This window comes from Phacochoerus africanus, chromosome 4, assembly GCF_016906955.1.
Source record: "Phacochoerus africanus isolate WHEZ1 chromosome 4, ROS_Pafr_v1, whole genome shotgun sequence".
NCBI classification, from domain to species: Eukaryota; Metazoa; Chordata; class Mammalia; order Artiodactyla; family Suidae; genus Phacochoerus; species Phacochoerus africanus.
The window spans coordinates 42,155,756-42,183,241 of NC_062547.1; the positions used below are offsets into that span (position 1 = coordinate 42,155,756).

General features: G+C 39.0%; 1 protein-coding gene across 2 annotated transcripts in view; it reads left to right on the forward strand.

The window, feature by feature from the left end:
- Positions 1–23: 23 nt before the first annotated feature.
- Positions 24–27,486, forward strand: part of TSG101 (tumor susceptibility 101) — a 49,991-nt gene continuing 22,528 nt past the window's right edge. The window contains exons 1-7 of one of the 2 annotated variants that reach the window (XM_047776159.1): positions 60–207; positions 663–766; positions 7,355–7,439; positions 10,377–10,442; positions 15,262–15,425; positions 20,606–20,732; positions 24,990–25,056. In XM_047776159.1, the coding sequence (XP_047632115.1) occupies positions 10,406–10,442; positions 15,262–15,425; positions 20,606–20,732; positions 24,990–25,056 (395 nt within the window). In that variant the 5' untranslated portion in view covers positions 60–207; positions 663–766; positions 7,355–7,439; positions 10,377–10,405. Of the gene's footprint in view, positions 208–662; positions 767–7,354; positions 7,440–10,376; positions 10,443–15,261; positions 15,426–20,605; positions 20,733–24,989; positions 25,057–27,486 lie in introns of both variants that reach the window. The other variant, XM_047776158.1, reaches the window with a different exon arrangement.

Sequence of the window (27,486 nt, forward strand, 5' to 3'; positions counted from 1 at the left end):
GACGTAACGGAAGCGGAAAGCTCTGTGGTAGCACTCGACTTCCTGTAGTTAGAGGCGGGGGGGGTGGGGGGCTGGCTCCTCGGTGCGATTGTGTGGGGCGGCCTGGGGCGGCCCCGGAGCGGCTGACCCTCTGCCTGCGGGGACGGGAGTCGCGAAGCGGCAGCCATGGCGGGGTCGGAGAGCCAGCTCAAGAAAATGGTGTCCAAGGTGAGGCCGCGGCGCGCTCGCCGCTCGGCGCGCGCCCACTGCTCCCTTCCGCGCCGCCGGGGCCTGCCCGACCAGTTTAGCCAGCCCCCGGTGCGGGCCCGAAGCCCCGTGTAGTCCCCGGCTGCCCCCGACGCCCCCAGTCCCGGGAAACCTGTCGCCCGGTGCGGGGAATTCCCAGGCCGGGGCCGGCGGGGGGCGGCGACAGTCAACAAAGGCGCAGAGCGGAGGCCGCCTGCCACCTGCCGCCCGCCCTCCTCTCTTTGGGGAGAGTTTGGAGCAGTCTGAGGGGCAGAATAGTTTCGTGTTACTTTATATCAGCATAAAGAAGGGCTTGAACTTAATTCTCAGTCTGGGGCACTTCTCCACTCATGTCCCAATGTAGGGCTCGTCTGTCTTCGCCCTTCCCTCCCCGCCCTCGGAGATTGTGTCCTTTTCAGTTTGTATTCCTCACGCAGCTCAGTAGCCGACCCGCGGGAGATCAGTAACTGTTTGTTGCATTGGTTCAATTATAAGTAAAAACGCCTTGAAAAGCCAAAATACCTGTACCTCACTACCACAGGTGAATAAATAGAATTCCATTACCATTACTTTGATTTGCTGAAACTACCCTTAAATGTATGTTTCTTATTACGCGAATTTATTTGTTTTGAAATGTTTGATTTCCACAGCTCAAGACCAATGTATTTCTTTCATTTTTTTTAAAAAGCCGATAGGCATTTTGTATTTAAAGCTGTGAATTATTTTGACAACCACTTAAAATGAGGCACCTGGTACCAGAGTGAACTTGGGGTTTTGTTTTGTTTTTTTCAATTTACCAAAGCTAATTGGAATAAGATGTATGTGAAGTGGTTGAAAGTTTAGTCTTCTCCAGTTAAACGGGTTAGCTTAGGTACTTTTGTCAAAGCAAGAATGGTAGAAAGCGGTTTAAGCAATTTTCAATATTATTAAAACACGCTATTATCCATGAACTTATTTATTTGAAAAGTAGACTTTTTCCCCCAGTAAAATAATCCCCCTAGTCTTTGCTCGAAAAGCCAATAATTTCTAAAGAGAAAGTAATAGGGTATTTATGTTTGTTTTTTGGCGCTTTTTGGGCACCGCCTGCAGCATGCTTTTTCTGCGCCAACAGTGACCCAAGCCAGAGAGCAGTGACAACTGCTAGGATCCTTAACTGCCAGGTCACCAGGGAACTCCTCAAATACTGATTTTTAATTTTTTTTAAAAAACACTTATTGGAGTATTGATTTTCAATGTATTAGTTTCAGGTGTACAGTAAGTGAATCAGATACACATAAATATCCATCGTTTTTCCCCTATAGGGTATTACAGACTATTGAGTAGATTTCCCAGTAGATCCTTGTTAGTTATCTATTTTATATACACTAGGGTATATATGTTAATCCCATCCTCCTAATTATCCCTCCCTGCCTTGGTTTCCCCTTTGGGTAACCATAAGTTTTATTTTGAAGTCTATGAATTTGTTTTGTAAATTATTTTGTATCATTTTTATTAGGTTCTGCATGTAAATGATATCATATGGTATTTGTCTTTTGACTTAGTATGGTAATCACTAGGTCCATCCATGTTACTGCAGATGGCATTATTTCATTATTTTTTGTGGTTAAGTAATATTCCATTGTATATATGTACCACATCTTCTTTAGCCATTCCTCTGGCAGTAGACATTTAGATTACTTCCACGTCTTGGTTATTGTAAATACTGCTGCAATGAACATTGGGTTGCTTGTATCTTTTTGAATTATGGTTTTCTCCAGATGTATGCCCAGGAGTGGAATTCCTGGATCATATGGTTGATCTATATTTAGTTTTGTAAGGAACCTCAGTACTGTCCTCCATAGTAGTTGCACCGGTTTACATTCCCTCCAGCAGTGTAGAAGGGTTCCCATCCATCTACACCCTCTCCAGCATTAATGTTTGCAGACTTTCTGATGTTGGCCATTCTGAATGTTGTGAGGTGATAGATCATTGTAGTGTTGATTTGCATTTCTGTAATAATTAGTGACGGGCATCTTTTCATGTTTTTTTTGGTCATTTATGTGTCTTTGGAAAAATATCTGTTTAGAGCCTCTGACCATTTTTCACTTGAGTTTGGTTTTTTTTAATATAACGCTGCATGAGATGTTTGTATATTTTGGAGATTAATCCCTTGTTAGTTGCTTCACTTGCAAAGATTTTTCTCCCATTCTGAGGGGTTTTCCTCTTTTTTTAAAATTATTTTTATTTTAATGGTCTGCTTTGCTGTATAATGGTTTTGAATTTTAAAAACCATACTTAAACTTTCTGTAGAGGAACCTGCCTTCAAAAACAGAGGCAGGACATCTTTAGAAGGTATTTTATACCTTCACCTGCCTCCTCCTCCCTTTACCCTCATTATGTCCCAAGAACAAAAAGGACTCAGGGAAGAGGTGACCTATTCTGTCTTTTTTTTTTTTTTTTTTTTTTTGGTTCTCGGCTCACTATCCGAAAAAATGAGTCTCTTGTAAGTGGTGATGTCAATTTTGAGTGTTAGTATCTTTTCTGTCCAGACTGTGAATAGATTGACAGGTAGGAATAGTAAGTAGGATACTAGAAGCAATGTGCAGAGTTTCTTCTTGCTGGTGGAGGGCTAGCTTCAGGAGTTATCCTTTCAGTGGGGTGTGGTCCAATATGGGAATTGAACCTGGGACTTTGGGACACATTGCTAGGGTGATGGTCCTTTACTTTTTATCTGATGGTGGGACCTCCACCACTTACCATTGTACTTTGGGCCACTTGCTTTGACTTACATCTGTTTTTGAGGTGAAGTTGACTACATCATATTATTTTTTAACATATTATTACAGATATTTTTTCCTTTGAGCATTTATTTTAGCTTTCAACTTAAATATAGCTTTTAGTTTAAGACCCTTCTCTGTCATTTTTGCAGTTAACTGAGGTATAATTATTCTATTGGTCCATCTTGATTTACATGAATAAGTTTTAGATTTTACATACTGACAGCTACCTGTTTTCTCACATTCTATATCTGCAGCATTTCTAGAGGTGGAGTCACTACTAACTAGGTAGGAGAGAGCTGACTCATTAAAGATGTAATGTACTTCATACTGTTTTAGATTCTAAGGAAACAGCAGTGAACAGTCAGACAAGAAACTACACTTGTGGAATTTCAATTCTTTTAGAAGGCAATAAACAACTCAGTAAGTGCATTAAGTAGCATGTTAGAGTTGTTAAGTGCTTTGGAGAAAAGTAAAGCAGGAAAGGTGAGGATAGGATAAGTTGCAATTTTATGGAATAGTTAAGGAAGGCCTTTCCAAGGTGAGGATAGGATAAGTTGCAATTTTATGGAATAGTTAAGGAAGGCCTTTCTGAGGTCTCTAAGAGACCTGAAAGAGGCAGGGAAACAAACTGGAACAATCTGGAGTAAGAACATTCCAGGAAGAAGTAAAAACAAGTGCCCAGGCCCTGAGACAGATGCTTGTCATGCATGATAGAGGAACAGCAAAGGGAGCTAAGGAGGCTGGACTGCAGTGAAGCAAGGGGAAACAGTGCTAAATAAAGGGCTGGTAGATTTTAGAGGGTTTTGGAGGCCAGCGTAAGCACTTTGACATGTTCTTGGAGGGTGGTGGAAAGCCACTGATCTGTTTTAACAGTATAGCTCTAGCTGCTGTGCTGAGACTAAATTGTAGGAGATTAGGTGGAAGCAGAGACACCTTTAAAGAGCTGTTGCAATAATCTAAGAGTAGCTATAAAGGTAGTGAGAAGTGATCAGATTTTTTTTTTTAGGGCCACACCCTCGGCATATGGAGATTCCTAGGCTAGGAGTCGCATTGGAGCTGTAGCCACTGGTCTAGTCACAGTAACTCGAGATGCAGGCCGCTTCTGTGACCTACACCACAGCTCACAGCAACTCCATATCCTTAACCCATTGATGAAGGCCGGGGATCAAGCTCGCATCCTCATGGATGCCAGTCAGATTCGTTTCTGCTGAGCCACGATGGGAACTCCAGGTTTTGGATATTTTTGAAGGTAGAGCTAACAAGATTTTCTGACAGACTCGCTGTGGGTGTGTAAGAAAGAGATATTGGATAACATCAAGGCTTTTGTCCTAAGCAACTATAGGGATATAGATATGGAAAATTGTAAGAGGAGTAGATTTGGGGGGAAGGTAAAGAGTTTAAGGGTTTTTTTTTTCCCCACATTCTTGGCACGCAGAAATTCCTGGGATGGAAATCAAACCTGTGCCACAGTAATTACCCAAGCCACAGCAGTGGCAACACCGGATCCTTAACTACTAGGCCACCAGGGAATTCCCGGAGTTCAATTGCAATGTTGTTAAATTTGACATTCTTTACATTCCAAGTAGAGATACAAATAGGTGATTTGATATACGTGTCTGGAGTTAAGGAGAGAAGTTTAGAGTGGAATTTTTAAATTTTGGGAGTTACCAGTGTGTACATGGTATTTAAAGCCATTCATGTAGATCACCAAAGGAGCGAGTTTAGATAAAGGAGAGGACCAAGGACTGAGCCCTGGGGCTTAAAAATATTCAGAGGTTAAGAGAAGAGAAAGAACCGGCAAAGACACTGAGAAGGTGCAGCCACAGAGAGGAGAAAAAACAAGCAGTGGTGTCCTGTATTCAAGTGAATAGGCTTTAAGAGGAAGGAAGGGGAGTTCCCATCATGGCTCAGTGGTTAACGAATCCAACTAGGAACCATGAGGTTGAGGGTTTGATCCCTGGCCTCACTCAGTGGGTTAAGGATCTGGCCTTGGCGTGAGCTGTGGTGTAGGTCACTGACTCGGCTCAGATCTGGCGTGGCTGTGGCATAGGCCGGCGGCTACAGGTCCGATTCAACCCCTAGCCTGGAAATTTCCATATGCTGCCAGTGAGGCCCTGAAAAGACAAAAAAAAAGAGGAAGGAAGGTACTTGATCACATGCTGCTGTGATAGGTTAAGTAAGGCGAAGACTGAGGATTGGCCCCTGCATGTAGCCACGGGTGGCCATTACTAGTGACCTTAATGAGCAATTTCATTAAGAAGTGCGGAAGCCTGATTGGAGTGGGTTTGAAGAGAATGGTTTTAGTCTTTGAGCATTAGTGGTTGTTAACATCAAAGAGAGATACCTCTATATCATGTGCTGCCTGATGGAAAAGCACCATCACCTGTAAAATGATAGGGAGGAGGGGGAAAGCGAAAGAGTAGAGGGAAAAAAGTAAAACTTAGAAAAAATTATGAAAAAGGTCTTAACTTCCAGATCCAACTACTAATTCATGGGAAATACAAAGGCTGTAGGAACACATATATTGAACTGCCAAGGGGAAGCAATTAACAAAATTCAAACCATGGAAGCCTCTTTAGGATAAATGAACCAGTTTCTTTTGGTTTTGTTTTGTTTTTTTTTTTTTGGTCTTTTTCCTTTTTTTTTCTTTTCTTTCTTTCTTTTTTTTTTTTTTTAGGGCTGCACCTGTGGCAGATGCAAGTTCCCAGGCTAGGGGTTGTTTTGGAGCTGTAGCCACCGGCCTGTGCCACAACCACAGCAACTCGGAGTCTGCGACCTATACCACAGCTCACAGCAATGACAGATCCCACTGATCGAGGCCAGAGATCGAACGCATGTCCTCATGGATGCTAGTTGGGTTCGTTAACTGGCGAGCAACGACGACGAGAACTCCAAGACTGCATATTTGATGATATAAGGAAATAGTCATTATTTTAGTGAGTAATGGTATCATGTTGTTTTATTAAGTTCTTTTAAAGGTAATTTTAAATATCTACTAAAATTCTAATATTCTAAAATCTATTAAATATTCTAAAATATTTATGGGTAATAGGATATGATAATTTGCTTCAGAATAATACAGGAGGCGGGAAAGGTAAATGAGATTATGGATTAAGTAAGATTGGCTATGAGTTGATTGTTGTTGAAGCTAGGTGTATTGTTGAAGCAGGGGATTTATAATAATACTGTTCTACTTTTGGATATGTTCCGTAACAAAAAGCTTTAAGACGAGAGTAGGAAGAGAACAATCATGGAGTAAGTGTAAGAAGCTCCTTGCAAGAATTTTTGCTGTAAAGGGAAACTGAAACAAGTTTGGTTATAGATGGAGGGGGAAGGGAGGTCAGGAATGTGTGAATAAGACAGAAGGAGGAAGGATGTGTTTAGGTGCTAATAGTACTGATCCCATAGCATGGAAAAAAATCAATGCTTCAGGACAAAAGAGGGCAAGAAATGCTGAAGAGATGCTTTTGAGTAGACCTGGATTTATTTCCTAATTTTTCTTGTATTTTCTCCCTTATTGTCTATTTGTGCTGGTCTCTGTGAGATTTCTTTGACTTTATATTCTAATCCTTCTATTGTATGTTTTGTTTCTGCTCTCAATTTTTATGTCCTAGAGTCATTTCTTTTCTGAGTGTTCTTGTTTCATGAATACAGTATCATTTCTTCTTTCTTTGAAGTTACTAATTTTCATTCTTTTGTAGTTTTCTTCTATTCCTCGCATTATTTTTATTCTTAGTTTCCTCTTTTCTGTTAGTTTCAGTTTGTAGTCTTTTATTTGACGCGTGGTGGGGTGGGGGGGGCGGATAGCAAAGTGTTCCTTTTAAGAGAGAAGCCCTAAAATCTGATTGAAAACTTTCTGTGCACAGATGGAGCTTCTGTGTGTTGTGACCAGATAGGAGCCCCATCTCCTGATTTCCTAATTTGTCAAGAGTGTGTAAACCAGGTTCCTAGTTTCCTGGACTAGAGTGGTGCAAGGCAGGAGCATGAGGAATACAGTACAGCAATTGATAAATTGCAGAATGGTTGGTATTGACAATAAATGCTGGAGAGGGAAAGATTGTTATGGGCTGAAGGGAGGTCTGGAAAGGCATCATTAAGAGAGAAAGTGATGTAAGCTTTGAGAGTGATTAAGATTTGATTTGGTGGAGGGCCCTTTAAGTTGGAAAAGCTGAAATGGAGGTAAAGGTTTGAATAGGTGGCAGGAGAAAAGCTGCTGAGGTTCTTTGAGTCTTTAGTTAAAATGATTAGTCAGAACCATGATACTTCTAAGAAAAGTGCTATTAAGGAAATAAGATTTTAAGAAAATTAACCTAGTAGTAAAGTATGTGTGTTGGTTTTAAACTAAATTCATTTATGATTTTCCTTTTCAGTACAAATACAGAGACCTAACTGTACGTGAAACTGTCAATGTTATTACTTTATACAAAGATCTCAAACCTGTATTGGATTCATATGGTGAGTTTATAGAATAAAATTATCAAGTACTGAATTTTGAGTTTACTCTTTTTGTTAATTGTAGGTTTCCCATTTTTCTTTTAAGTTTGTTGGTTGTTTCATTGTAGGACAGAACTTTCACCTAAAAAAAGTGTTGGGAGGGGTAGGAAATTATAAGATCTAATAATAACATCTTATGTTGGTCTAGTTATTTTTAAAATACTACTCTAACATAGAACCATGCAAATTTAGACCGAGAGGTGATGTTAAAGACAGTTTAGTCCATCTTTTCTCCAAGTAGTATCCATAGCTGTGAAGAATGTTGGTTTGTGGGTGTGGAGGTGATTCTGTGGTTTAAGTTTGAGCAACTTACAGATTAAACAAAATTAAATCTGTTTCTTTATAGCAAGATTTCTCAGAGCCTTTTTTTTTTTTGTCTTTTTGCGCTTTTTTGAGCCACTCCTGTGGCATATGGAGGTTCCCAGGGTAGGGGTCCAATCGGAGCTGTAGCTGCTGGCCTACGCCAGAGCCACAGCAACACGGGATCTGAGCCGTGTCTGCAACCTACATCGCAGCTCACGGCAACGCCGGATCGTTAACCCACTGAGCAAGGGCAGGGACCGAACCCGCAACCTCATGGTTCCTAGTCGGATTTGTTAACCACTGCACCAGGACAGGAACTCCTCTCAGAGCCTTTAATATGCAAATATGTTGTGCCATACCCAGAGGGAGAGAAGAGAATATATTGTTTAGTATATCTAAAGTTAATTAACTAGTGAACCCTTTTTCTCCCCAGAGCGTCTCTTTGTATTCTTACAAACACATTTTGCAAAACTATCTTCTGGACCATCCATTTCATTTCACTTATTTTTTGGCCACACCAATGGCATGTGGAAGTTCCCAGACCAGGGATGGAACCTGCACCAAAGTTGTGACCTGCACCACAGCTGTGGCAATGCTAGATCCTTAACCTGCTATGCCACAAGAGAACTTCCTCCTTTTCGTTTTATTATTATTATTTTTTTTTGTCTTTTGTCTTTTTGATTGTGGCTGTTGTTGTTGTTGTTGCTATTTCTTGGGCCGCTCCCGCGGCATATGGAGGTTCCCAGGCTAGGGGTCCAATCAGAGCTGTAGCCACCGGCCTACGCCAGAGTCATAGCAACACGGGATCTGAGCCGTGTCTGCAACCTACACCACAGCTCCCGGCAACGCCGGATCCTTAACCCACTGAGCAAGGCTAGGGACCGAACCCGCAACCTCATGGTTCCTAGTCGGATTCGTTAACCGTTGCGCCACGACGGGAGCTCCTCCTTTTTGTTTTATAGATGAAGAAAACACTTAAACAGTATTGTCCTTAATTCTGTAAAGTAGGTGGCAGTTTGTGTTTACCTTCTATTGAGATGAAATAAAGTTGTGATTTAAGTAAGGGACAATATTTAGAGTTTGACTTTTTTCTAATAGTCTTTTTGGCCCCACCAGTCCTAACATAATCTCTCCAACCCTGTGTCCTTATAAACACCTAACGTGCCAGGGCTTTCTCCTCCCTAATCTGAGGCCCTCAGTACTTGAAGGCAAGGAGCTGGATTTTGTAGCTGAGACTCTCACTCTAAACTCCACTCAACCTTAGGGCTTTGTAAACAGGAGCCTAGTGGCAGAAGTGAAAAATAACAGAGGGGAGATCAGTCCTGAATTTCCTGAATAACAAAGTCATTAACCAGAAGTCTTTTTCCAAACCTAGGGCATAGTTCTCCCTCCTGTCCACATACTGTGCTATGGTGTTTAGATTTGCAAAAACAAACAAACAAAAAAACCCCAAACATATTACAAAAATTAGAGTTAATTTTAAAATGGCTTCAATGGGGGAATAAAGTGACTAGGGCTAGAACTTGATGGTAAGCATATAGTTTTTGCTAAATACTAAAAGAATAAATATATAAAACACAAAACCAGAATAAATTACAGCACAGTTTATAATTGTCAATAGTAGGTAAAAGAACTGAGGTCAACAGTACATTCCTGCATTCCTGTACTGCACATTACAGCCTTTCCCCTTTGTGATAGAGTGTTAATTCCAAATCATAAATACAAATAATAGCAGTTAATGAAATATAAATTATGTGCCCTGGTTAATCAGTTATGGGTGGGAAAACAAGTTTTGTGAGTTTTAAGTTATAGGTAGGAAAACTTATAAGTTGATGTGAGAAATATTTGTATTAAAAGAAGATGTCCATATTTGACTGTTTAAACTTTTTTCCTTTTTAATGCAGTGGTTTGATACTACTTTGAGATTGAGAATGATAGTGAGTGGGAATAAACGTCTGACAAAGGAGTTCTCGTCGTGGCTCATTGGTAAACGAATCCGACTAGGAACCATGAGGTTGCGGGTTCGATCCCTGGCCTTGCTCAGTGGGTTAAGGATGCGGCATTGCCATGAGCTGTGGTGTAGGTTGCAGATGCGGCTCGGATCCGCGTTGCTGTGACTCTGGCGTAGGCTGGCAGCTACAGCTCCGATTGGACCCCTAGCCTGGGAACCTCCATATGCTGTGGGAGCAGCCCAAGAAATGGCAAAAAGACTAAATAAATAAATAAACGTCTGAGAAAGCTACAATTTAATGCTATTAAGTTAATATTTAATATGGTATCAGTTAATAGTGATTTTTAAGTACTATTGTAATCATGTTGGTTGGGGACACAGAGCTCATATTTACTGGGACTGTAGCATTCACATTTATCTTTCCAAGTAATTCACAGCATCTTTACTCATTCAAAAGCTGATCCCATTAAGTGAACCAACAAAGGATACTTTATTATTGGACAAAATAATAACATTATGAACATTAACAAGTTAGTCCCTTTCATGAGTAGTAATGAGTTTTAACCAGTGTTTTTCAAAGAATAACTTACATGGGAATATCTATAAAAATGCCCTTTGATTAACTCATTATTCTTACCTTTCAGTTTTTAATGATGGCAGTTCAAGGGAACTAATGAACCTCACTGGAACAATTCCTGTGCCTTATAGAGGTAAATGTGTTATGTGATTTATGTTTCTAGCATAGATGCATTTTAATTCACATTTAGTTGCCAAAGAATTATGAGTTAATTAAGCTTACTTTCTTGTGACTTTCATGATAATATGTAGAGACTTTAACTTCTATTTTAATTGAACTTCATTTGGCAGTAGCACCTAATATTTTCAGCTTTGTTTCCCCTTCTTTACCAAGATATATCAACAAATAAGTGCCTCTGTGCACTGGAAGAGTTTTGTTTTGTAGAATCAGAGAATCTTAGAAAGTGAAAGGGATCTTGGATGCCTCCTAGTTCAGCTTCCCACTGTATTCAGGCTTATCTGACACTAGGAAGCTGAATAGTATAGATAGTAGCTAAGATAGCGGCTCTATATGGTCAGGACAGAGTAGGATTTTAGTTCTTGCTCAGTAATTAATTTTGTGACAGTGGGCATCTATAACATTTGGATAGTAGTACCTAACTTAAAAAGAATTTGTGATAATGCTATGTAAAGGACTTAGCACAGAGGCTGATATATAATAGAGATATCAAAAGTAGCTATTATTTATGGTTGTAATGCTGATGATGGATAATTACATCTCTGTTAGCTAGTCAGCTACCCTCTGCTGGAATACTTATAGTGATGATGGAGCATTCAGCTTCAGAAACAACTGTTCTGTTTTTGGACAGCTCTGTTTTTTAATTATTCCTGAGGCTAGCTAAGACCTGGATTCTATAGCAGGTGTTTATATAGTACCTGCTATGTGTAGGGAATAAGGGCTAGGGATACAAGGGTAATAAAGAATGTACTCTTTCTGGAAGAATATACACAAATCAGGGAAACAGGAAATACATAGATACAATGTACTATAACTACTATAGAATAATGAAATATAAAGGTACTGTGAGATTATAAAGGAGAACGGGAACACATGGGAGGGTCATAAAAGAAATGATGTTCAAACTTGATATTAAAGGGGATGAGTCAGCCATTCATAACGGACTGGATATTACAGGCAAAGGAATAAAACACCTGAGCGTTAGCATTTTATGGAGTCGGTATGAGTAAAAATCAGGATTAAGGACTTTCCCTTTGCTCTCAGGAATTAAGGTCTGGTGAGGGAAATAGGTATATGGGGGAGGGAGGGGAGCAGAAAACTGGTAGACACAATTAAGGGCATTTATTTTTTTTCTCCCAGTTTTATTGAGATGTAATTGACATACAGCACTATATAAGTTTAAGGTATACAGCATAATTTTTTTTGTTTTTTGTTTTGTCTTTTTGACATTTCTTGGGCTGCTCCCACAGCATATGGAGGTTCCCAGGCTAGGGGTCTAATCGGAGCTATAGATGCCGGCCTACACCACAGCCACAGCAATGCCAGATCCGAGCTGCGTTTGCAACCTACACCATAGCTCATGGCAGCACCGGATCCTTAACCCACTGAGCAAGGCCAGGGATCGAACCCGCAACCTCATGGTTCCTAGTCAGATTCGTTAACCACTGAGCCACGACGGGAACTCCTACAGCATAATGTTTTGACTTCCTTCATCAAGAAATGATCACCACATAAAGTTTAGGGAACATCTATCATCTTGTATAGATGCAAAATTAAATAGAAAAAAAAGTTTTTTCACTTGTGATGAAAAATCTTAGAATTTACTCTCAACTTTCTTATATAACATACAGTGGTGTTCATGACATTTATAATGTTGTACATTACACTCCTAGTAACTTATTTTATAACTAGAAGTTTATACCTTTTGATTACTTTCCTACAGTTCCTCCTTCCCCCCAGCCTACACCTCTGGTAACCACAAATCTGACCTCTCTTTTTTTTTTTTCTTTTTAGGCCATACCCACAGCATATGGCAGTTCCCAGGCTAGGGGTCAAATTGTAGCTATAGCTGAAGCCACAGCCACAGCAGTGAGGGATCTGAGCTGCATCTGTGACCTACACCATAGCTCACGGCAACACTGCATCCTTAACCCACTGATTGGAGCCAGGGATTGAACCCTCATCCTTGTGGATACTAGTCGGGTTCATTACTGCTGAGCTCAATGGAAACTCCTGATCTCTTTTTCTTTGTTTGTTTGTGTTTAAAGTATAATTGACCTATGATATTATGTTAGTTCCTGTTATACAGCATAGTGATTTGATATTTTTATACGTTTGAAAATGATCGTCATGGTAAGTCTAGTTGCCATCTGTTACCATACAAAACATTACATAATTATTGACTATATTCCCCACACTGTAGATTTCATACCTGTGATTTATTTTGCAGCTGCAAGTTTGTACCTCTTTTTTTTTGTCTTTTCTAGGTCCACTCCCACAGCTAATGGAGGTTCCCAAGCTAGGGGTCTAATCAGAGCTGTAGCCGCTGGCCTGTGCCAGAGCCACAGCACCTCAGGATCTGAGCTGCTTCTGCAGCCTACACCACAGCTCTCAGCAACGCTGGATCCTTAACCTGCTCAGCAAGGCCAGGGATCAAACCCACAACCTCTTGGCTCTAGTCGGATTCATTAACCACTGAGCCACAACAGGAACTCCTCTTAATCTCCTTCACCTATTTCTCTCCTCCTACCTTCCTCCCCTCTGGCAACCACCTGTTTGTTCTTTGTATCTATGAGTCTATTTCTTTTTCATTTTGTTCGTTCATTTGTTTCTTAGATTCTACATATAAGTGGAATCTAAAAACCATACAGTATTTGTCTTTCTCTTAATACCCTCTAGGTCCATCCATGTTACAAATTGCAAGATTGGTTCTTTTTATGGCTGAGTAATATTCCCTTATGTGTATATATTACCTCATTTTCTTTATCCATTCATCTGTCACTGGGTACTTAGGTTGCTTCTCTACCTTGGCTATTATAAATAATGCTGCAATGAACATAGGGTATCTTTTCAAATTAGTGTTTTCATTATTTTCAGATAAATGCCCAGGAGTGGAATTGTTGGGATATATGGTAGTTCTGGTCTTAATTTTTTTTTTGCTTTTTAGGGCTACACCTGTGGCATATGGAAGTTGCCAGGCTAGAGGTCAGAGCAGAGCTGCAGCTGCTGGCCTATGCCACAACAGCACCAGATCCAAGCCACGTCTGTGGCCTACACCATAGCTCACAGCAATCCCAGATACTTTACCCACTGAACAGGGCCAGGGATTGAACCCGCATCCTTGTGGATACTAGTCGGGTTCATTACCGCTAGGCCATATCAGGAACTTCCTATTTTTATTAAGGAATCTCCATACTATTTTCCATAGTGGCTGCCCAATTTATATTCCCACCAGCAGTGCACAAGGGTTTCCTTTTTTACAAACACACACACGTACACACAAATTTTATCTACATTAAACCTGTCGTTACCTTACCATTTTTCATATGACACAGATCCTAAGCTTAAGTCGTTCTGGAAACTACTTCATTTTTACAAAGCAAAGGATTCTGAATGATGGAAATAAAATTACGTTTTATGTACTAGGATATATTCTATTGGAATTTTTTTTTCATTGTAGAAGTACTTTTGGGTAAAAAATAAATCCAAAGCCCCATAACTGTCTGATTTCTTTAAGTGAAATTTATGTGTATATACTTTTATGAAGTAAAACTATCTCTAAGGGAAAAAAACGTATCTGAATTGGTAAGTGATTCACATGGTTGCTTGGGACATTGGGCTTTGACCTCAGTAAGAAATGCTTTGACTTATGTTAAATGTATTAACTCTGTTGATTGGTTCTTTGAAACACACTGTTCATTTTGACTATATATAGTTGATTTTCTTTCTTTTTTTTTTTTTTTTGCTTTTTAGGGCCGCACCTGTGGCACATGGAAGTTCTCAGGCTAGGGGTCCAGTCAGAGCTACAGCTGCCAGCCTAAGCCACAGCCACAGCAGTGCGGGATCTGAGGTGTGTCTGTGACATACACCACAGCTCAGAGCAGCACCGGATCCTTAACCCACTGAGTAAGGCCAGGGATCAAATCTGCAACCTCGTGGTTCCTAGTCGTTTCCACTGCACCACGACAGGAACTCCCTATTTCTTAACCAAGAGAGATTGTGTTACATAAAGCAAGGAGGAGATGACATTATTGATTTTGAAACTACCACTGAAAATGCCATGTTTATTGGTCAAGCTGTGGCCACCAGTCAGCCTCTGTTTGAAAATTGGATTAGGTCTTTAGTATGGCTTTTGACAAAGGAATTTCAAGTCTAGCTTATATCATTTTCTTTTTTTTCTTTCTTTCTTTCTTTCTTTTTTTTTTTTTTGGTCTTTTTAGGGCCACACTTGCTGCATATGGAGGTTCCCAAGCTAGGGGTTGAATTGGAGCTGTAGCAGAGCCACAGCAATGAGGGATTCAAGCCAGGTCTGTGACCTGCACCACAGCTCACGGCAACACCAGATCCTTAACCTACTGAATGAGGCCAGGAATTGAACCCGTGTCCTCATGGATGCCAGTCGGGTTCATTAACCTCTGAGCCACAATGGGAACTCCAAGCTTATATCATTTTCTGATAGGACACAATCTGTAATGTTCCTTCTCTATCCTTCCCAGTGAACTTTATTAATTGAAGTGCAAGAGTCAAATAACAAAGAATGGCTTGAACCAAAAGATAATTTGTGAATAATGTTTTTATAGCAACAAGTAGACACTGGTGGAGTAGTGATCATTTAGCGCCTTAATCCTGCTGTAATCACTTTTACAAACTGAAAACGAGAAACTGATCTTAAATAGAATTTGAAACAAAATATTTGTCGTGATTTTTTTTTCCTTTTAGTGTTGCTTAGTGTAGCTCTTGTTAAGAAGTAACTAAAGTTTCTCTTTCTCTCTCAGGTAATACGTATAATATTCCAATATGCCTGTGGCTGCTGGACACATACCCATATAATCCCCCTATCTGTTTTGTTAAGCCTACTAGTTCAATGACTATTAAAACAGGAAAGCATGTGGATGCTAATGGAAAGATATATCTTCCTTATCTACATGAGTGGAAACACGTAAGTATTAACAGTTTTCTGTGAATTCCTTGTATTTTATATATTTCATTCACTATATATTTTACTCACAAGGAGGATTCCAAGGAGGATAAATTCATGTAAGATCACTTAATCAATGAGCTGGGTAACTCCAAAAGAAACATATTTGTATAGAGCTTGGTAAATTGTAGAATATGCATAGTTACTATTTTTTTTTGCTTGAGTTGAACCTTTAGGAGCAGATGGAATTCACATATGGGAAATACATTTAAAAAATAGTATACTAGTGGCATATATTTGTGAAACTGTTTGAATCTCATTACTGACAGTGTTCCTATCCAGAAGTAATACTAGGAAATTCTCTTGTGGCGCAGTGGGTTAAGGATCTCGCTTTGTCACTGTATTGGCTTGGGAGAGGCCAAAAAAAAAAGTATGGTAGTAAGAAACTCTGTTTCTGCCTCTGATAGTATAGCTCTGGAGGTTCCTATCAACAATAATTAGAAAAGCCACACAAAGTACAAAAAAAAAATCTGTGCAAGGCTTTGGAGAGCTGTTGAGGCAGTTAGGACTTGAAGGGCCAAGATCCTCTAGAGGAGGGAACTGCACAGAGAAGAGTCAGTATTTAGCCAGTTTTCTCTAAGGGTTTTTACTGATTCTTGGTACAGGGTGAGAGACTCAGAATGTGAGCAGAGGGCCTTAGCTAGAGGGAAAGAAGCCTGCAGAATTTCTAATAGTCCCACAGGGCTGAAAGGACAACAGTTGCTATTCTGTCTGCAAGGCATCCAGTACTTAAGGAGCCAAGATTTGGGAGAAAAGGAAGCTACAAAGAAGTGAGCCAGATAATCTCAGTTTCCCTCTCAAGGAATATGCTGAATTCCTAAACTTCAAAGACAAGATGCTAAAAAGCTAAGCAGAAAGCCTTTGAAAAACACAGCCAAGTTCTCAGCAGTCTTAGGTTGAGTAGGCAATAGGCATTCGGAACCTTATCAGGGAGGGAGGATATAAGTAAATATTGTTGGTTCTTAGTTGGCGCCAGTGGAGGAACACTCCCCATGAGTGAGAATTTAGGTGGAATGAGCCCTATAAAATCCCAGCCTTGAATCAGCTTAGTTCCTGATTATAATAAGTTGATTCCCACAATATGTACCAGCCATAGGACAGAGTAAACCTTTGCTGGAGGAAGATAATACATAGAGCCTATATACTGTTTCACAGACAGTATCTAGCATACAATTAAAAATTATTAAGTACAGCAAAAGACAGGACAAAGAGGGAAAAAGGATAATAGAAACAGGACACCCACCTCCACCAGGCAACCCAGTTATCAGACAGACTTGAAAATGACTGTTTGATATGTTCAAGGTGGAGAATTATTTTAAAAATGAACCAAGTAGAAATCTTGTAACCAAAAAATAGAATCATAGAAGTTAAAAACTAGGAGTTCCCTGACAGCTTAGGGGTTAAGGATCCAGTATTGTCACCGCTGTGGCTTGGGGTTGCTGCTGCAGTGCCAGTTCAGTCCCTGACCTGGGAACTTTTTTTTTTTTTGGTCTTTTTTTAGGGCCACACCTTCGGCATATGGAAAGTTCCCAGGCTAGGGGTCGAATCAGTGCTGTGGCCACTGGCCTACGCTACAGCCATAGCAACATGGTATCCAAGCTGGGTCTAAGATCTCTACCACAGCTCATGGCAACACCAGATCCTTAACCCACTGAGCAAGGCCAGGGATTGAACTGGCATTATCATGGACACTAGTTGAGTTCGTTACTGCTGAGCTGTGACAGGAATTCCCCACCTGGGAGCTTTTACATACCCTGGGCAAAGCCGAAAAAGAAAACAAAAAGAACTCAATAGATGGGATAGATGGGTTTAATAGCAGATTGGACTCAGCAGAATAGAGAATGAATGGACTGATATATAATACTTTATGTTTTTAATGCTATTGACTTAGGAATAAATCTTACAAAAGATGTCCAAGTCCATTATGGAGAAAATTCTAAATTTTAATGAAAGATATTATAGAAGACTTAAGTAAAAGCAAAGAGAACCTTATTCATGGATTGGAAGACTCAGTATTATAAAAATGCTGGTTCTCTACAGATTGATCTATGTCCTAACAGAAGTTTTTCTTTCTTTATGTATTTGTTAATTTCGTGAACTTGATAAGCTGAATCTAAAATTTATATGGAAATACAAAAGATTAAGGATAGCCAAGAAGGAATTCTCATTGTGGTTCAGTGGGTTAAGAACCTGACTAGTATCCATGAGAACTTTGGTTTGATTCCTGGCTTCACACAATGGGTTAAGGAGCTGGCATTGCCATGAGCTGCAGTACAGGTCACGGGTACGGCTCTGATCTGGCTTGCTGTGGCTGTGGCATAGGCCGGCAGCTACAGCTCTGATTTGATCCCTAGCCTAAGAACTTCCATGTGTTGCGGGTGTGGCCCTAAACACACACACACACACACACACACACACACACACACACACACACGCACACACACACGATAGCAGATTTTTACATTCTGAACAATATGTATGTTCAGGATTAATAAGCAATTTAATTAGTAAGGTCAAGATAAATGATAACAGCCCTAGTTTACATTCTGTATCATGCCAGATTGCTGCAATAGATAGCATGCTGTTGTCACAGGGATATTAAGATGGTTTTCAGTAGCAAAGCAGTTTTATAAAGATATTATTTGTTTCAGTTGACCCTTAGGCGTTTGAGCTGAAATAAACTAATAATCTTGCTGCTTTTCTTATATCCTATATCATTCCTTTTTTCTTTTGGCCGCACACATGGCATGTGGGAATGACAATACCAGATCCTTAACCCACTGAGCCACACAAGCAAACTCCTCCTGTATTATTCTGAATTAGTCATTTGTCATTCTGAAAGATTCATGACTGTTGCTTTGTAATAGGCCTGGAAATAGGTATTAATGATTAATTTTCCTTCCTTCAAAGACTTTAAAGTAAAAGAAATGATATGATAAAGAATTGAAGTAAAACTTGTCCTGACAAAAGTATGGTTATAAGACTGCATAAATGAAGTTAATATTTCATCATGGGTAAACCCCGAAAATTTGCTAAGTGAAAAAAGCCAGACACGCATCATATGATTCCACTTGATCATTGGATTGTATGAAATATCCAGAATAGGCAAGTCCATTGACAAAATAGATTAGTGGTTGCCAGGGACTTGGGGAAGGGGAAAATTGGAAATGATTACTAATAGGTACAGGTTTCTTTGGGGGATAATAAAAATATTCTGGAATTAAATAGTGGTGATGGAAAAAGCCACTGAACCATACAGCTTTCGAGGGTATATGAATTATATCTCAGTTTCTTAAATGCATGAGGTTATGATTTACCTTGGGAGTTTTGTTGGACTAAATAATTAACAAGAGATTAAAGTGTGTGATTTCAATAGTGACCCCACACATATCAGCTATGATCTCTAGTCCACATTCCTCAGTGCTACGCAGATACTGTATGTGATCACTCCCAGTCTCAGCATGTAAATTCACAGCCAGACATAAGACAGGTGTTGGAATAGTGAGAATCAGCAAATTTTCATAAGAACCTTTCTGAAATGTTACCTTTTGTCATTGTCCATACATTGGGACAGAATTTAATAAAATTAGTGCTTTGGGAAGTTGAAAGCTGCTAGTGAACTCTCCCATCGGGAGAAGGGAAATTAAGATGATTAGCTGATCGAGATGATTAAGTTATCCTTCAGAACCTGATGAACTCATGAAGTATATGAGGTGAGATATACACAAAATGTAGTAAGAAGTGAAAATGGAGCCATCAGATAAGCCAGTTTGAACAACTTTGCCTAGCATAATTTGTCTTAAATTAGTGATCAAAAAAAAAAAAAACAAAAAAACAACAACAACAAAAAAAGGAGTTCCCGTCGTGGCACAGTGGTTAACGAATCCGACTAGGAACCATGAGGTTGCGGGTTCAGTCCCTGCCCTTGCTCAGTGGGTTAAGGATCCAGCGTTGCCGTGAGCTGTGGTGTAGGTTGCAGACGCGGCTCGGATCCCGAGTTGCTGTGGCTCTGGCGTAGGCCGGTGGCTACAGCTCCGATTCGGCCCCTGGCCTGGGAACCTCCATATGCCGCGGGAGCGGCCCAAGAAATAGCAACAACAACAACAACAACAAAAAGAAAAAAAAAAAATTAGTGATCAGTAGATACTTGAGAGAAAAGTTTAGCAACTTTTATGGGATACAGACACTCTAACTTTCACTATGGTATTGGAAGGAAAAATCCTTTAACGATTTGTATCTTTTGTACTCTAGTGATTTCTGAAATGAAGTCTGCCTGTAATTTCAGAGTTCGTAATACTGTCTTTAATAAAAATTAATCTAGGAATGAGTTTCCAAGGTAACATTGTTATCTTTTAATGGCCTTAAATAATATTTGTGACTATTGCTCACATCCATCCATGAATTTGTACGAGAATTTGTAATTTGTCCATTAGAAATAAAAGTTTTGGTTAGCTGTGTGGAATCAAATGAAGAACGATACTATTCTTTGGCTAGTGCTGTTTTTATACACATGAAGTATACTCCTTTGGCTAGTGCTGTTTTTATACACATGAAGCAACAGCCTTGTTACATGTAAATAATATGTAAAAATCACATAGCTTTATCAAATGGAATTTTTATGTTTGTGGTCCTACAAAGGAAGTTATTGAGCTGAGTTGAAAACAAATCAGATGGCTCAAGAAGATGTGGTACATATACACAATGGAATATTACTCAGCCATTGAAAAGAACGAAATACCAGCATTTTTACCAATATGGTGGACCTAGAAATTATTGTACTAAGCGAAGTCAGCTGTACAATGAGACACCAACATCCAATGCTTTCACTGACATGTGGAATTTGAAAAAAAGAGAGACTGAACTTCTTTGCAGAACAGACGCTGACTCACAGACATTGAAAAACTTATGGTCTCCAGAGGAGACAGTTTGGGGGGTGGGGGGATGTGCTTGGGTTGTGGGATGGAAATCCTGTGAAATTGGATTGTTATGATCATTATACAACTACAGATGTGATAAATTCATTTGAGTAATAATAAATAAAGATTTTAAAAAAAAGTAAAAACAGATAAGAAATGACCAGATTTTTCCTTTTTGCCAAAAAGTGAATCTGTAGCTGACTTAAATTTGTTTTCCATTTTTAGCCACAGTCAGATTTGTTGGGGCTTATTCAGGTCATGATTGTGGTGTTTGGAGATGAACCTCCGGTCTTCTCTCGTCCTACTCTTTCAGCATCCTATCCACCATACCAGGCAACAGGGCCACCAAATAGTAAGTAGAATTGAGATTTGATTTTTAAACTCATGTAAACAAAACAGAAAACCTTGTTCAAAAAAAATTTTTTTTAATGACTTCACTTTGCTTTTTAGCTTATCAAGTTAGTGGATTTTTTGGAGGTATTCTGAGGCCCCACATCTGCATGTACAGATTCCCAGCAGAGACTGGCATTTGGGCTTTCGTTTGTGGGTAGACATTTAACTTGGGTGTGCTGGCTTCCAAAATGGAAGAGAAAGAATGCTGAAGTAGAGCTAGATTTTTTTTTTTTTTTTTAAATCATGCATGTCATGAATAGCTTTTTTTGATCTGTTTGGAAGTACATATAACTTGAAAGGCCATCTGACCACTCCTTCCTGTGTTTTTTGTTTGTTTTTTGTTTTTTGTTTTTGCAACTCCAGCATCAGGATTGTAGATATCAATTATATCATTGATTTAAGTCAACTAAATCATCAATGTTCAGCTATTCTGGGTATACACAATGCACATCTAGCTTTCAGCTTTCTTCTCTTTAGTACAGCCAATTCATAATTTTTAAGTGGAGAGAGTCGGGGGGCATGAAGTCAGTTATCACTTCTCCCCTAATTGGTGAACATTATCTCTGTTATTTCTGGGTTTCTAAAAAGTAATTCTTACTGATGATTTAAAATCACCCTGGATAATTGAGAGTTGGTTGTACTTACTGGTTTTGGCTTTACTAAACCTGTACTTCTTCATTGTATTTTGAGCTGTGATTTTTTTTTTTAAGCAAATTTTAGGTTTGTAATTAACCAAACTTACTTTTAAGTTAATGCGAGCTTTCGTTTTTTTCCTGCTGAAAATTATCCTTTTCCTTTTTAATTCATTCTGTCTTGAGAAGCATCTTGACTCACAAGCTGAATGGGAATCTAACAGAACTTTCTGAATCCATTTCCTTTTCCCAGGGGATTTCCCAGAATAAGCTTGGTTGTAGCATTTTAGTAAGGATTCTAGGGATTCTTTTGGACCAGAAATTTGCTTTCTTCTTAAATTCTTTTAGCTTTAATACTTAAAATTAGATAATTGCTCATCTAAGGTTCGAAATTCGAAGTACTTCCTAGGTCAGAATTCATATTTATTTGCTCACTTAAGTGACCACTTAAGATAAAGGTAACCTTTTCATAAATTTAGACAGTCTTCTAAGCAACTTTTTTCCCTAAGTTTTATATTGACATTGGAAGTGCAGCATTCTAGAAAGACACCTCACTAAAGAAATCACTATTACAGTTCCATTTTGCACTCACTCACTATAAATCACATTACACAATCTCTGTCCCATTACAATTTTAATACTTTTTATACATTTAAATGATACTCATTATTATTAAGTACGACGCCAAAGAAATGAAGGTCTGAATTCTGTCTTACACACACAAACATACACCAAGGACTATCCCAGAAATTTGGATCCATACTTAAATAATGTCTTCTAGTTGTGAAATTATTATCTTTTATTTTATTTATTTATTTTTTTTGTCGTCTTTTTGCCTTTTCTGGGGCCATTCCCACGGCATGTGGAGGTTCCCAGGCTAGGGGTCTAATTGGAGCTGTAGCTGCCGGCCTACTCCAGAGCCACAGCAGTGTGGGATCCGAGCCACGTCTGCAGCCTACACCACAGCTCAAGGCTCAACCCACTGAACAAGGCCGGGGATCAAACCTGCAACCTCATGGTTCTTAGATTCATTAACCACTGAGCCACGATGGGAACTCCTATTAACTTCTATTATTACTGTTATTACTCTAAACATTTTTGAACTCCTGTTTTAGGATGGCTTTTGAACTAGCTATAAATCATACTAAAAAAAATGTATCGCCAGAGTTCCCATTGTGGTACAGTGGAAACAAATCTGATTAGAATCCATGAGAATGAGGGTTCGATCCCTGGCCTCGCTCAGTGGGTCAGGGATCTGACATTGCAGTGAACCATGGTGTAGGTCACAGATGCGGCTTGGATCCCCAGTTGCTGCAGCTGTGATGTAGGCCGGCAGCAGTAGCTCTGATTTGACCCCTAGCCTAGTAACTTCTGTATACCACAGGTATGGCCTGCAAAAGCAAAAAAAAAAAAAAAATGCTATGGCCAAACCTCATTTTTCATTAACAGTAGTACAACATTTATTGAGATATAGCTAAGCACTTCATATTAGTTTTTTTTGTCTTTTGTCTTTTTTGTTGTTGTTGTTGTTGTTGTTGTTGTTGCTATTTCTTGGGCCGCTCCCGCGGCATATGGAGGTTCCCAGGCTAGGGGTCTAATCGGAGCTGTAGCCACCGGCCTACGCCAGAGCCACAGCAACGCAGGATCCGAGCCACGTCTGCAACCTACACCACAGCTCACGGCAACGCCGGATCGTTAACCCACTGAGCAAGGGCAGGGACCGAACCCGCAACCTCATGGTTCCTAGTCGGATTCGTTAACCACTGCGCCACGACGGGAACTCCCATATTAGTTTTTATTTAATCCTTATAATAACCCCATGTATTATGCATATTGTATTTCATTTTATTCTGGCTCTCAAATTACTTCATCTCATTCCCTGCTTCCTTACCAGTCAGTCTTGGATTCAGATAACTTTTGTTATTTCACAAAGTAATAATTTGAAGACTTTGCTCAAATTATTAGCTTTTCAGAATGTTAGAAAAGGAAAATTGCTTATAATTATGAGGAAATTGCTTGTAACTATGAAGTGGTGGTTTTTGTGTGTGTTAGAGAAACTAGCATGGGGAGAGAAACTAGTAATGGACTGTAAATGTTGCTCACACCTAATAGTGCCCTCATCTTTTGATGTTCATAGAGATGAACTGTGTTTTGCCTTCAGAAAGAAACAGTTTTATGGGATCTAGCAATTGTGACATTTTGGGAGGTTTTTTTTCCATTCTGAAACAGTATTGAACATCATCTTAACTTCATTACAGTAAAGAAAGAAAATTACTTATGACATCTATAGGTTCATCTTAACAAGAAGGGTTATGAACACTGATACTTGGGAATGTAAGTTCAGCAAGTTTGGTAAAAACTTTTAAGGCCCTTGGTCAGAGCAAAGCATATTTCTCCTACCCACTTGAACTATGTGCTCTAAAAGTTTGTTGCTTGAAGGTTCCACTGCTCTTGCCTTTAAGCTCTCCTATACCATTCATCTACTAGATCACTTTTGTTTACCCATACCTCTTACATTTAAATTAGCTACCTTCTGTATGATCCCATATAGGGCAGTCTGAAATTCCCTGTCATAACACTTATCACTCTGTTATTATTCCTTGCTTGTTTATCTTCCCCACTGGACTAAAAGCAACTGAAAGCCAGGAATTAATTCATTCATTCTTCCTCCCTTCCTTCCTTCCTTCTCATCAAATTCTTGGTGACTGTCGCATGAAGGCACTAAAATATTGATTGGATTAAGGACTGATTCATCATTGTATTCAGTGAGAAAATTTTCACTCAGGATAAATTGATTCTCAAACAAGCTATTTCCAGCTGAGGCCAAAATTAACTACTTCTTTCCCTCTCTCACTCACTCTCCTTTTTTTTTTAATGGCTGCACATGTGGAATGTGGACATTCCTGGGCCAGAGACTGAATCTGAGCTGCAGCTACCACTGATGCCACAGCTGTGGCAACAGCAGAGATATAAAGCATTCTTTAAGCTTACTAAATTTGAATCTTTTTTTCCCCTAGGATTTCTAAGCTTTTGTTTTAATCAGTCTAGCTAAATATAAGTTTTGTATAGGACTTCTTTTAGTAATTTGAAGTCCTTTCAAATCCTCAATCAAGCCAACAAAACCAGCTGTGCTGATCGGTCAATGTAGTCTTAAAAGAAATATCAAAAGATTTGTTAGATGCAATGAAGAGGTAACTTTCTAAGAAGCTGACCTTGGACCAGAGGAGGGCAGAATTAGCTTCCTCTAAATTTCGAATTCAATTGGCTCCTGTTTCAGGTTATAGATTCCTTGACAGCCTGCAGAGCTGACCAGGTTGACCTGTTTGCCAATTTATTCTTGTTGGAGTTGTCATGTGTGTTGTCATAACTCATGTGTAATCCTTTTAGAATTCTATGATTTGAAGATATTTATTAGTTGCAGTAAAGTACTAATACGGGTAGAGTGTTTTGTTTTGGTGCTGAGATTTGGATTCTTTAACTGTATGAAATTTTGCTTGTGGTTTGATAGTGATGTGTGTCTTATTTGATAACGTATATATCCAGGACTATGCATATTATTTTTAAGTGTTAAAAATTATTTTTAGCTTCCTACATGCCAGGCATGCCAAGTGGGATTTCCGCATACCCATCCGGATACCCTCCCAATCCCAGGTAATGAAAAATTATCTTTTGAGTAATAGTATTAGAATTCTCTTAGATCTAGAGTAAAAATAATGAGTGCTAACTAGGGCATTAAAATGAATTTAGTTGTGGTTTAATGGAAGGTACAGCTCAGTTTATTCATGAAATTTTATGGTATGTACATAGTTCAAACGGAGTTTTTTTCCATTCTAGAGAAATGCTGTTCTCTTCTGTTTACAGAGAGGAAAGAAATGAAGAAATGGCAATGATGTGATTAGTTTTGGATTTTGAAATCCTTGCTACTTCCCTTTTAGGAACTTTGTATATCCAGTGTAAAAGCTGAAAGGTTAATGGAATATTGATTATAACAACTTCAGAAAAATATTTATTTTTTTATTAGAGTATAGTTGATTTACAGTGTTGTCAATTTCTGCCATATAGCATAGTGACCCCGTCATATATATATATATGCATTGTTCACATACTGTCTTCCATCATGTTCTATCCCAGGAGCTTGGATGTAGTTCCCTATGCCATACAGTAGGACTTAATTGCTTTGTAACATCCTTTAAAAAAAAAAAAAAACTGACCTTTTCTATAAACTACAGGGAATGAATTAATGGTTTGTATGATGAAGTCAGTCTTGTCCTCGTAATGTTTATTTATTCAGTTAATAGACTACATATATTGCCAACCTTTATTATCCATATGATAATAACATAACAGAGCTAAATAGTGAAATCAGTCTATGAATAATACATACTAGAAAAATTAATGAGAAATGATAATTAACCTGTGTTACAAATGTGCACCCATTCCAGTGGTAATCTAGGAGTACTTTCCAAAGGCGGTCTGGGGGCTAACTTAGAATGCAAGACTGGCATATTCTTGGTACCTAAATGAAATCTTCAGCTACTTAAAATAAATAAGAATTAACAAGAAAATTTTAACCTGCTACTTCTTCTTAGCTTCGTATAACCCTCACAGGTAATGCAGCCAGATTTCCTGAACACCTGCCATAACTAAATATATGTATGTACATATATAATATGCAGGATCTTACAAGTTAAATTTAGCAGACATACTTATGGGGGGGGCTTTCTTAATTTCAGGGACTGGCTTTTTAAGGTAGTAAGCATTCTGTCACATTTAGATAGTAAGCAGAGACCAGATGAACATCTGTCAGACAAGAGAAAAAGATTCCTGTGGTTGTTATATATAAGCACGCTATAAGTTTTAGATTTCTTGAGGCCTTTAATTTTCTCATTAAGTACTAGACATGGAATCCTGTCTGAAGTCTTGAAATTATAAGCCTTCATCAGTTAATAGCTGCTAGTAAGAAGGAACTTTGGGCATATAGGGAATGGTTATTAGAAGCACAGTAAGGAAATAGTAAAGCCACTTTAAAGAAACTTGTAAATTAAAATGAATGCTGAAAATATTGACAAAATGTAGACTTACCTTACATAACTTTAAAAGTTTCTTCTGTGAGGTGATTTGTTAGAAGCTCCTTTTCGAGACAGCTCTATTTCAAAGATTTGATGGGCTTTGTGTGAGTGAAATGTAACTTTTATTGTCATAACATGCTGGTAAGTTAAGGGTAACTATATTCAGATTGCTGTCTTCAAAAAAAAAAAAAAGAAAAAGAAGGTGAGTTCCCATTGTAGCTCAGCCATAACGAACCCAGCTAGGATCCATGAAGATGCAGGTTTGATCCCTGGCCTTGCTCAGAGGGTTAAGGATTTGGTGTTGCCATGAGCTGTGGTGTGGGTCGCAGACATGGCTCAGATCCCGAATTGCTGTGGCTGTGGTATAGACCGGCAGCTGTAGCTCCGATTGGACCCCTAGCCTGGGAACCTCCATATGCCACAGGTGTGGCCCTAAAAATACAAAAGACAAAAAAATTTTTTGATTCAGAAATCTGAGTAAGATTGACATTGTTTCCTTGCAACACTGCATTATGGATTACTAGAGAAACTAGAACAAAAGTACCATGCAGAGCCTTCAGCATACATCCTCTGGAAACAAAAATCCTTAACTTTTTTCTTCCTTTCTTTTTTTAAACCCACTGAGCGAGGCCAGGCATCAAACCTGCAACCACATGGTTTCCACTGTGCCACGAGGGGAATTCCAACTTTTTTCTGTTTTGATTTTACTTTTATACTAATAGATAAGAGAAATTATGATTTCATTGAATCTTCAGGTTATATACAAAGTTTTTTTTGTTGGGGATAAGTTATAAAGTGTGAACCAGTAATGCAAATAGGAGATCATCTTTGAGCCACTACCCTGAAAAAAGATTACTATGAACTCAGAGCTCTTGCTCCAGGGCTTTGGGCTGGCTCTTTTTAGTCAGTAATTTTAATGGACTTGTAGAATTGCAGATGTCATAGATCTGACAATTGTAGATAACATGGGATTAATCAAACTTTATTATTCAGCTAACAGATAGCTAATAAT